The sequence below is a fragment of the Corylus avellana genome, chromosome 5, assembly GCF_965113065.1.
Source record: "Corylus avellana chromosome 5, dhCorAvel1.hap1.2, whole genome shotgun sequence".
NCBI classification, from domain to species: Eukaryota; Viridiplantae; Streptophyta; class Magnoliopsida; order Fagales; family Betulaceae; genus Corylus; species Corylus avellana.
The window spans coordinates 2,992,323-3,004,564 of NC_142494.1; the positions used below are offsets into that span (position 1 = coordinate 2,992,323).

Genomic DNA, 12,242 nt, shown 5'->3' on the forward strand with positions numbered 1-12,242 from the left:
TATTCCAACTTCCTTTGTTGTTGGGTGGTTGGAAATTTAAATGCAGCTTCTTCAATGCTCCCACCATCACCACCTAGCCATCTATTTTTGCTTGCATGTTATGGCCACTTCCACCTTCTTTTAAGACATGAGAGTCTCTTTCTCTTTCTTTGTACTGGATCTCCCCCCTCTCCCTCCCACACCCTTCTTCCTAGCTCACTCATAATCTCTCTGTCAGTTTCTTCTTAAATTTCTGCACATTTCTTCACATTTGAAGAATACCCAGTTGCGTTATTCATCCAACAAAAAAAAAAAAAAAATCTTCATGGAATGCTTGCATTCTTCTTCATTGGTGTTTTTCAGCTTTTGTTTCTGTATGTTTTATGTTATTGCAGATGTGCAGAAGGTGCTGCTATGGTCCAAAAATGGTGGTGGGAGAATGGATCAGTTTTGACGGGATATTGGTCCGGTTCAATAAGAAATCAGTGCTCAAAATGTTTCGGGCCCTGTTTTTTGATTGAGCCGTGCCAATATCACGTTCCCCTGCTCTCAAATCCTCATATCAAGAGTGTTTTTTTCAAGGGTTCAAAGTTGTTTCTTTTCTGCTTGGGTTGGGGAGGTTAAGGTAAGTCATGTTTCATGCTTCATTTCTTTCTTTCTTCTTTTTTCCCCTTATGATTGTCTACTTCTGTACAGATTGTCCAACACAAGTTCTTCACCATTGTGATGTGATTCTGGAAAAAAAAAAAAAAAAGTCATTTTGAAGAAGAAGAAAAAGAAGAATGCTGGTCTTAACACCATGGCACACTGTTTAAAAGAAGTGTTTTTTTTTTTTTTCCTTTTTTGTGTGTTTAAGAGAAAGATTAAAACTTGCCACTGCAGCTTTTTATATTTTTTGTGGATCTCTCATTGTACATTTACTGAAATTTGACTCCTTAATGAATTTTTGAATGTATGCTTTTGCCTTTTCTGAAAAGTTCATCGTTATCTCTGTCTTCCTCCATCCGAGGATTTTACTAGATTGGTAACTGGACGGACCCCTTCAAATCTGAAGCTCGTCGGTTCTTAAATCTCATCCCAATTTGGTCTTTTTGAAAAGTTCATCGTAGGGTTAAGTAGACAGTTTATGCCATATGGGCGGTCTCTATTACTATTAGAGGCGGTGGAAGCATTCCCACTTTGTCTCTCTCTATAGTTGTTGTCACAATTAGTGATTTAAAACCCCTTAAGTCTCTGTTTCCTTGTTTTTTTTTTCATGTCTAGTTGTGTTCTTGCCTCTTTTTGGCTTGTTTGGTGTCATTTGCTCCCAAATTTTATTTTATTTTTTGAATGTATGCTTCCTTTCAAATCTCAAAAAACTGATTGCATAAGAAAGAATTACGTTTTGAAAATAGTTTAGATAAAGGTTTTCGTGGATGGCTTGAAGTTTGGCCATCACCTCAAGCAACCACATTCATATCTTGCAAAGACATGAGCTATTCAGTCTCTTGAAACTTTTTCCTTCTTGTTTTCTATTTTCAAAATAAAAACATTAACAAATTAGCCAACACAAAACACTTAAAACTTTTCACATTTATGGCACATCAAAACACTTTTTCAAACAAAAAACGCCCTCTAAAAAAACATTAACAAATGAAAGGGTACAATGTCCTTTTCTTTGGTTATAACTCATATTTTGCAGTAGCTGGAGAATTGATTTGAAGCTATGTGAAGTTGAGGTCGCTTAGAAATTGACAGTGTTTAAGGAACCTATTTAATCGTTTAGTTACAATTTGAGTATCTACAAATCACTTATAAAGTCTAATTTCACTTAATAAAAGTCTAATCTCACTTAATAAAAAACTAATATGAGACTTAATACGAATAAATATTTTTATAATCTATTCACCCAATGGGACTAACTTTCTAAGGTATCACGCTAAGATTATTGGATCCTATTATACCTTGAGTTGAAATTGTAAGTACCCTCATAATGCAACAATCAGTTGGACACGAATCTTCTGCAACAAATGCAAGGAAAGCAACTTTACCTAATGCCATTTATACCTTCTTGGGCTTGGCAAATGCCCCTGACTTCATTAAACTTCACCAATATGATGGCCAGGTTTTCAAAGAGAACTTGGTGTCCACATTAAAATGCATTTATATCGTTTCCTGAGATATGTATGGATGTTATTTTTCTCTCATTGCCATATAGTTTATGAATATGTAAATATATATTTACAATTTGTTTCAGCCTAACTAGTAATCCACTTGAACCACTAGACTAAAGTCTTGATTGATTTGACAGAACAAAAAAAAGAGTTTTTTTTTCAGGTTTACAAAGAGAGTAGGGGCATTTTTTGGTAAATTTCTATATGAGGAATTCATTGAAATGGCAGAGTGATGCACATATGGAGGGAAAGAGGTCATCATCAAGGGAGTACTTTCTTCAAATTCATGCTTGGAAAACAGAAAATGAGAGATTGTATTAAAGGAAAGGCAGCAAAAGCCACCAAAGATGTATATTTATTAGGAGCTTGATAGCCATGGAAATGTTAACTTACAAACTGGCCCTCCAAGCATCAAAGAATGGGTGGAGACTCTCTCTCGCTTCCTTTTCTGGCTGCTACCATGGTCAAACTCCTCTCTTAAAATGCAGAATGTCCATGTAGCAAAGCCCCTCTACTCTTTCTCTTTCTCTCTCTCTCTCTCTCTCTCCCTCTCTCTATCTCTTCGTGTAAAATGACATATTCTCTATACTCACAAAAATACAGGAAAAAAAAAATTATGGTTGCATCATTACTCTAGCTTATCATCCTCCTGAGTTTGGAAGAACTCTAAGCTGCCTCTCTGAAAGAAGCACTCCACAAAGCATTTTCACCTTCCCCGCAGCGCCGATGGACCTCCTTAATCCTATCAGCAGACCTGCAAATACCACTGCAGCTCCAATCGAATGAAGCTACACAGACGTTGCCTGCCTGGGCCTTCCACTCGCAATCTGCAGCAATAAGTTCATAAGAAATTTAACACTATATAGTGACACAAACCCATCCTCGTAGTTTGTAATCAAACCAAATAAAAGGCGGTGTCTTCTCAGTATTCCTTCAGTCCCACACCACAGACCAAAGCTAAATGGAGATGATACCCCAGGCCAGTGGAATGAAGTCAATAAGTCTTATCCACCTTTATAAACACCATATACTTTTCCTCCACTTTCAAACATATGATTCATAACATTCTAATATGAAAACACCCTTGGAGCCTATTTGTAGTTAAGAATATGTCGATATCATAACGATCTTAATGAAGGTGGAAACTAGTAAAGAGGAGTAAAATCCATAAGATCAAGGTAAACCTCGCTTGATTATGAATATGGTAACAAGTATAATTATCACCATCAAGGACAAACATGGTTTTATGTTTGCCATTTAATATTCAACAGGTCCATCCAGGGTCCATCATAGTAAGTTATCCCTTTCTCTCCAAATAAGAACACCATATTGGCAAGACAATTCAAAATTTTAAGGAAAGTAGGACTTACCAGGTGGAGTGCCACAACATAATCTCCGATCATCAATATGCTCCACATCAAGGCCAATAAACCATGATCCCAGTGAGACATCTTCGTTAGCATACTTGTGTAGGACATGCCTGAAATAACCATGTGGCAACCATTACTAGTGCAAGAAATAATGCCGACAACCTTTAGATCCACACTTTAGCTTCTATCTCTTACTTCATGTAAAGATAAGTGGGCTTACCGATTTATTGATATATACGTCGCCAGATCTTTTGAAATAGCATAGAGCTGTCCTGTAGCATGACGGAAGTATTTATTGCCTGCCTCACCGAACTTCCAATACTCAGGTTCATGGTATCTCACTCCTCTGTATGATGAAATGGGTAGTTAAGAAACTAGAAGTCAATTACTTTCTCAACATTCATCAAAAAAAGATAATTCTAAAACAGGGGGAAAAAGGCTTACTTTTGATTAAGGACAGGACCAGATTTCATGCATCCAATATATACCCGTGGTTTTGATCGATGTCTAACTAGAGTTTCTCCAAGTGTGGCTGTAGCAATTTGAAATGAATTGGAAACAATGTAACAAAAATATAACTTACAAAAAAAACAAACGGCAGGAGTATTTGGAAATATAAAACCCATGCTAATAATCAGATATGGATCTTTGAGGCATTAACAGGACATGAATATTCTTCAAATGATGAACATTAATGACAAATCCAGAGCTTTGACTTGAACTAATGATTGTAGACCTCTTGAATAAGAAAAGATGCAAATTAAGCAATTCGGATTTTTATGGATTATATAATATGCCAACAAGGTTGTTATCATAGTAGAGGAAAAAAAAAATTTAACTCACCTATATTTACGTGGACGTCATCATCAACTTTGATGTAGAAATCTGCATCCCACAAAGCAACAGCAGTAGAAAAATATTCCCTTGTCTTGGCGGACAATTCCAGGTAGCCTTCAACATGGTCCTGCTCACAAATAACGAAGACATAAAGTCACATCACATTTTCTTTCTCCTGAATGAATACAACAAAACGTCTTTTGAAGTAATAATACATGTGGCAGAGGAAGAACAAGCCATGAAAGTATTACCAGCCTCAGTAAATCTCCATGTTTTTGGTCCTCTGCTTCAATGGCTCTGTCCAGAATACCCCCTGATGTGGCACTAAATAATGACAAAAAACTGATTACCCATTTTGTATGTATTCTTAAGCTTCTAGCTAATAGAGTAATTATTATGGCCATCATATGGAATTCAGAAGCCAGAAAAAAATTTGCATCCTGAAACCATTTGCATAGCACCTATCACCCGGCCAGATAGAGAATGAGAGCTGAATCGATCAAGACTTTGGACCAGGATTGATCGTTTCGACCAGGTGGAAACAGAAGCAAAGAGAGATTGACTTGAGGAGAAACCTTCTCTCCAAGAGAGAGACTTATGTTTTTGCCCCCAAAGGAAAAACAATTATGCTCTATGATTGCCTGGAGACCTTTCAGGACATAAATGACTGAATTTTCTTGTTATGAAGTAAGAGCACACAGCTAAGAGTTTGAAAGAAAGAGGATCAGATCATAATTGGCCAAGCAAGTCATAAAGCCTCAGCGATCATCAGCTATTATAGATGAGGAATTTAAGCATTCTTAATTGGAAAATTAGGTACTTCATTGATTTGCTGCCTAGAAATTCAAAAGCTAAGCTGTGGCTGCAATTAGAATGGATGGTGATCTAATAAAATACCAAAACTGTGATCCTTTCCCAGACAAAATGCTGTGTAGTTTTCGGTAACTTGTTGACAATAGGCTCCGCATGTCAATTTTAGACAAACCTATGAATTATAAATGTTGTCTATTTATCCAAAATTAGCATAAAAAAGGAATGAAGTATCCACCTGTGACCAATGACAAAGCGGATAATAATTCCCTTCTCTTCCTCCAGCTTCTTTCTCTTCTCACCTATTTTCCAGTTTTTCAAAAGCACAGATCATCAGATTATATCAATCCAAATAAGCTACCAAAAAAGCACAAGGATAATCAAGAAAACCCAGGAGGGAGAAAGCAGGAATTAATATATGAACCTTGTGGCATCCACGTTGCACGAACTGAATCTCTTCTTTTCCTGCTGCTAAAAGCAGTATTAATTCCTACAACCATTAGATACTTTCTTTTCCCAGATGATTCATTCTTCTTTGGATCTTGTGACAAAGGAGCGCCACTTCGTATAGACTCCTGAGCTGCCCTTGCAGCAGCTAATTCCATCTCTAAACTCGAAATAGTCTTATCTAATGTCCTATGATCAACATACTATGATAAGTGTGGCATTCAGAATATTTCAAAACCAAATTTAAAATAAATAAGGGTAATCAGGACAAATAAGTAAGCATAGGCATAACTTACTGTATAGCATTATGAGTCTTATGAACTTCCCCCAAAACGTCCTCGGATTCATGGTTTACTTCTTTGTTATGCAACTAATGGAACCCAAGCAAATAAAAATGTAAAAGAAACTAAAATGAGGAACATAGGAGACAGTGAATATAAACAAACACAAAACGTTTTAACTAAATTATCAAAAAGAATTAAAAGAAATCAAGCAATGATAGGATGGAGATGCTCACAGCTTTTGGATCACAGCCCTCGGAAACCAATTTCAATTTTTCAGCTTCCATTGCCGTTGTCCGTGCAATACCCTGAGGTTCAGGAACAGTCCACATCCTGTACCGGTTTACTTTCATCATTAAAAATGTCATAAAATTGCAGCAACAAGTTTCCTTTCCTTGGCAACAACTTTAGATATAATTCAAATGAAGAAAAGTATCTCAATGTATAACTATTTATTAAACTAACCAAAAAGAAATTTGACAACATTAAAAATACAAGCTTGTTCAACACCAAGGAATGTGTTACTAGTACCTCTTTAAAAAAAAGAAAAAAAAGTCTTCCATGTTAACTATTCAAGACTTACTTAAAAAAAGGCACTGAATGTTTAATTATGATCTATACCAACCACTGAAACGGATGAAGCCTATATAAAATTAGAACACCATATAATAAGCTGCAATTTATCAAGCAAATAATAAAATAAACTAAAAGAAAAAAGTGCCGCCTTGGACTAGACGGAGGTTTTGGGTGGCTAATACAAAGAAAAACAAGGACTTCCAGTTACCACCACCAGAGGAAAAATTAAAGGTACGATATTGAATAAAAGATGTCAGAGGCCTTCTGTCCTTTAATGAGAAAATGAGACAACTAAAAAGTCGGAAGCATTCTTCAGGTCCACAAATATGACATAAACAGCATTTATATCTCACCTATACATACAGACAGAAACAAAAACTGAACCATCTATTAAATGATAATGGAATTCACACAAACTTTTGCAGAGTTGTCCATAATTGACTAGCCCTGACTCCTGAGCACCCAAAGTAATACAATATGCAGGAATGGCATCTTACACAGAAAATTAATATGGCTTACACCCATGGTAGAAATCCGTTTTAGATCTACCCCACTTCAACAATGAAATCCAAATGACAAAATACGTTCCAATGCCATCAGAGCATTGGAATTCTTGAAAATTCAGAACAATCCAGCTCAGGAAAATCAAATTATTATATTAGATATTATAAATTGCTACCAAAAAGATATTAAATACTATACAGATCTTAAAATAGAAAATTTGGAAGTAAATTGTTCTTAACATACGTACAAATCCATACAAGAAAGGATTGAATTTGTTTCAGAAAAAGCATAAATTAACCAACTTGTCAAAACCCAGAAGCAATTACCATTTGAAAATGAGCAGAAACTGAAAAATCAGAGAAAGCATAATACATGTCCATACCTGTTGGTGAAGAGTAGTCCAGCACAGAAGCTGCCCAGACAAAGCAAAAGGGTCCATTTTTGTGATATTACACTCCTTGAAGACAGCTCTCCTTTGCTCTTCCAAGACATTTTCTAGCTAGATTCTCCTCTATTTCCAACCGAATACAGCTTTCTCAAGCAAAACCCATATAGAATACAAAAAGTGCCAACAAACTGAAGGAGACCCAGAGGTAGACCAAGCCTAAGTGCTCACAATCAAGTTTGAAAATGAGCTCTGGAACAAGATTTGTGACAGAGCAAAAAGCTCACATAGAGAGGGAAAGAATAAGAACAGAGAAAAACTTGCTCTGTTTCTAACTCTGTTTGTTTTCTTCTTTATCCTTTGCTTTGTTCTCTCTCTCTTTCTCTGTCTCTCTAAACGCTTCTTGGCAGACAAGGGAAGTTGAAGACTCACTAACCGCTAAGGATCTCTCAGGACCAAATTACCAAACGGTCCTTGTCAGACCTTGCTTTCTTTAATGGCCTCAAAACCCAAGTAGCAGTGTCCTGCAGTGACATTAATGCCCTTAGCTTGGGACAGCTTTTAAAGACCATCTTATTATTATTATTGCTGGTCTAGATCCCAGTCCCTATTATTTTTTGTCCAAAAAATAGGGTGCAAGGAAAAGATATAGGGAGTGAGAAATGGGCTCTTCTCCTACATATGTTTGTCCAAAAAGAAAGGGAGTGGGGAAGATATGCAAATTAGCTTTTAACCAAGACATGTGCACATGGTTTTCCTTATTTAGTTTTATTGAGTTAATGGTAGTTTTTGTATTTATCTTCTAAAATTGTATGTGATAAAGGGCTTAATCCTCGTAACAGAATTCCTTATAATCGAATAGGCAATTGTGAAAGGTTTTTGAAGGGGTCTATAGTTAAAACAGAGAAAAAATATATTAAAATAAGAACTCTCACATAGTGATCCCTTACAATCCAAGCGCTACAATCGTAAGAAGTCCCGATTGTTAATTCTTTAAACTATTAGGTGATTCTTTACCATTATCTACCTAAACCCTTAACATCTAATTTTGGTTCAAAGCTAAAGGCAAAAAACTTCATTAAAAAAATGGGAAAATGCACTTAGCTCTTCATAATCTGACAGGCCATTTGCCCATAATTTGACATCAAACTATCATGTGTGGTATAAGTATTTGACCCCTCAAACTACAATTCCTTTCAACTAGCACTCTCGGTTAATGATTGGCGCAACTAGCACTCTCGGTTAATGATTGGCGTAAAGTGGACCAAAATTTGTCTACATGACTTGCATATGCAAATGTTTTACTTAAGATGTCCAAACTACCCGTGAAGATAAATAGCTTAGCACGCCAGCAAAATTTTTTTTTTATTATTAAAATATTAAAAAAAAAATTTCTGTCTGACGTACTGAGCACGCGACGTGCTCTGAATCACGGCTCCCAAACTAGATATTAAAAAAAATAAAAAAGTTTTTTTTAGGAAATGACTAAACCACCCCCTTTAGGCTATCGTAGTGGTTATGCCACTCCAAAGTCATTTTTTGGTGGGTCACCGAATCACCTCAAAGTTAAACACAATAAAAAGTGCCAATTGCAAGAAAATTGTAGTTGGAGCTGGTCAAGAAGGGGCAACTTTGTGAGGCTTAGTGACATGCCGCCATTGTTGACGCTCTGGCCTGATCGAAGCACCAAAGCAACGATGAGAATGCAAAAGAAAGTGATGGTGATTCTAGGGCAGCCCGCCCCTCTGTTGTGACAAGTAATTCTTATACGAGCTCTCTCACATTTACTGTTCGAACAGTAAATTGTTAGATATTTGAATCCTAAGTTGATAGGTTCTAAGAGCATTCTTATTGAACTTTTCAAATTCCACTTTTATGTAAGAATTTGAAAAACTCACAAAAATAACTATTTAACAAGCTATCTACTATATTTCAAATTTAACTTTTGTAAAAGAAGCTCTTTCAATACTAAGAGCCAAAAAGTGAAAGTTATTTAATTTTTCAAGCTTACATATTTATTTATCTTCTCTCAATATCTCATCTATCAGAATAAAGAAATAATTAAAATTAATAATATTTAACTAAAGTAGAGATAAATATAGTGAAGTTAATATTTGATTCCTTTTAAAAGTAGCTCTCCAGTTTTAAAAAGTGATTTTTTTTTTTTTTTTGAAAATGTTAAGTGTTTTTCTAGTGTACTCTTGACTTCTAGTGTCCTCTCAACTGTGATGTGGCTTTTAAAATTATCGTTGAATTTGAGATTATCATTATTTTATTTTTTTTTGACATGTCTGCACAAGAGGGAGGAGGGGGATTCGAACTAGTGACTTCCACTTCATTAAGTGTGGTTCCAGCCAATTAAGCTAGGGGACGAGATTATCATTATTGACTTTTAATCTATTGTTGATTTTAAAAGTCATATCACAGTTGGGAGGACATCAAAAAAATACTAAAAAAATAGCTAATATTTCTATTTTTTCTTTTCTTTTCTTTTTTTATCAAAATTAACTTTTATTTAAAGAGTTCAATAAAACAAACTAGCGCTACCCGGGTTTTAGCAAACAGGAAAAAGTTTGCCAAAGAATAAAGGCAGAATGATAAGGATGTGATATCCTTCCCTTTCTTTGTATGATGTTGACCATTTGCAAATGCAGCTCTCTTTAACCTTATCATACTCTACAATGTTCCTCTAAAGTACGGCCGATGATATTTCGGTCCGTGACAGCCAAGCATGCATGAACTTGGAGAATTCACCCTATCGTCTTTATTATAAATCCCACTATAAATTTAATAATTCTTACTTAGGCCAAAAATAACAATAATGACAATTATTTGCTGCATGCTAATTAGATTCATGCTAATTATTGATTTTTATTTTGTTTTTTTATATACTATAGCAAATCAGGATCCTCTCCCATTTTGAGGTCAAGATTTTGTTTTATTATTTTGTTTTATGCTAATTATTGATTTTATGCTAATTATTGATTTTGTTTTATTCTAATTATTGATTTTTATTTCGTTTTTTTATATACTATAGCAAATCAGGATCTTCTCCCATTTTGAGGTTAAGATTTTGTTTTATTACATATAATGATGTAAATAGAATCACCTTATTTAAGTGAGAAATTACTAGTTTTATTTTCTTACACATTTATTCTCCGTATAAGGAATGTGCAAATTTACTATTTAATTTGTAAGATCCGTGTGGATTCCACGTAGAGAAGTGTTGCAATTTTTAGAAGATAGTCTTTTCATTCGGATATTGTGTAAAACTCCATTTTACAACCTTCAATCGAAATTTGATACATCATATAAAAATATCAAATACAATAAAGATGAAAACACCGTATCTTTAATTCAAATGAATTCTATAGACTTTTCTATTCATTTTAACTCAATGTCCACTAATCCCCAAGAGGTAGTTCAATCGGATGGGCTCACGCCTAATAAAGCGGAGGTCACTAGTTCGAATCTCCAAATGCATCCTCTCCCTTGTGCAGACATGTCAAAAAAAAAAAAAAACTCACGCCCCACTACCCACCTCCAAGCCCTCCACATCGAAGTCTCCAAAACCAACCAAAATGGTGACTAAAAATAATTATTTGACGTAAATGGTTATATATATATATATATATATATATATATATATATATATATATATTGTGCGGACATGTCAAATAAATAAATAAACGCCCACCACCCACCTCCGAGCCCCCTACATCGAGATCTCCAAAATCAACCAAGACGGTAACTCCAGTGATTTTGTCAATATAAGAAGAATTATTTGGTGTAAGAGTTATTATTATTATTATTATTATTTTGTGTTTTAAGCTTTTGTGTCTATTTCTTATTTGATTGTGCAAAACATCCGGTTTATACCATAATTTGATTAAAGTTATTCTCATTTTAAGATAATTGATAATTCGACACACCAATCTAGGCCTATAATTGTTATTTTTAATGGTAAAGTCGGTGAAATGTTATTAGAATCTGTAATGCAGACTAGATAAGAAATCTCATTTATACAAAGCCAAAGGGCTCGAATTTGGAAAAGCTGCTCCAGTGCACGTGATCAGATCTAGAAGCTACCGCGTGGCACATCCTCATTGGGTGGGCCCCCTATAGCACCTTACCCTGTCCATGTATATTACCTCTAGTAATATACATGTAATTGGAAAAAAAAAACAGAATAATAATTACTACTAAAATATTATAGTACCACAAGCATATTCCAATAGATTAACCGTTAATGACCCACAAATATATAAGATTCTTTGATTCTCAAGATGAAAGTTTCTAATTATGAAACAATAAATGCATTTTTATTCCCGTTTTTTGAAGTTTTAACAAATTAGCACGAATCAAATCGGTCAAAAGAGGTGGTCGAACCACCTTCAAGGCAAAAGAGGTGGTTTGACCACCTCTCAATTTTATTTATTTAGCTATTTGGGGGTGCCGAATCACCTTCAAGGCTATGGGGTAGTTCGACCACCCCCATTTATGACGTTAACAAATTTTGTCATCTTTTTTTATGACAAAGACTAATTAATTTTTTTCTTAAAGTCTGTTTGAGTTTGCGATTTAAAAACGTGATTTTTAAAAAACGTAATTAAGCGTTTGTTAAAGTTGTGGTTTGGCATTTAAAATCACAGTTTAATCTTTAAAATTTTGCATTTTCAAAAAAGCACTTTTTTACCTTTGGAAATTTTTTAGAAACATAATCTCAAACAATCTATTACTCTAGAGAGTGATTAATCGATTTTTATAACTCATAAAGCTATTTGTCAAAACTCTAAACCACAATGACAAAAATGCATTTATCCCAATTATTAACTAGTGATTTATATTAGGAAATGAGTGATATAGAAGATTTTCATAATAATTTCATTTTTCGGTAGTT

At 34.7% G+C, this 12,242-nt stretch overlaps 1 protein-coding gene across 1 annotated transcript; it reads right to left on the bottom strand.

Annotated features, from left to right (window-relative positions):
• Positions 1-2,402: 2,402 nt before the first annotated feature.
• On the bottom strand, positions 2,403-7,765 carry LOC132180864 (putative beta-1,3-galactosyltransferase 2). Its single transcript, XM_059593842.2, has 11 exons — positions 7,340-7,765; positions 6,114-6,210; positions 5,893-5,966; positions 5,574-5,785; positions 5,388-5,451; positions 4,591-4,663; positions 4,346-4,466; positions 3,947-4,034; positions 3,723-3,848; positions 3,503-3,612; positions 2,403-2,959 (listed from the first exon to the last, which is right to left on the bottom strand). Exons 1-11 carry the CDS (start codon positions 7,447-7,449, stop codon positions 2,799-2,801), a joined length of 1,236 nt encoding a protein of 411 aa, XP_059449825.1. The 5' UTR covers positions 7,450-7,765; the 3' UTR covers positions 2,403-2,798.
• Between the last annotated feature and the right edge of the window lie 4,477 nt (positions 7,766-12,242).

Excerpts from the sequence above, each read along its gene's own strand:
- LOC132180864 (XM_059593842.2), bottom strand. The coding sequence starts at position 7,449 with ATGTCTTGGAAGAGCAAAGGAGAGCTGTCTTCAAGGAGTGTAATATCA. Across the intron at positions 5,452-5,573 it reads TGCAACGTGGATGCCACAAG|GTGAGAAGAGAAAGAAGCTG; the intron begins GTTCATATATTA and ends ACTGGAAAATAG. Across the intron at positions 3,849-3,946 it reads GGTCCTGTCCTTAATCAAAA|AGGAGTGAGATACCATGAAC; the intron begins GTAAGCCTTTTT and ends TTCATCATACAG.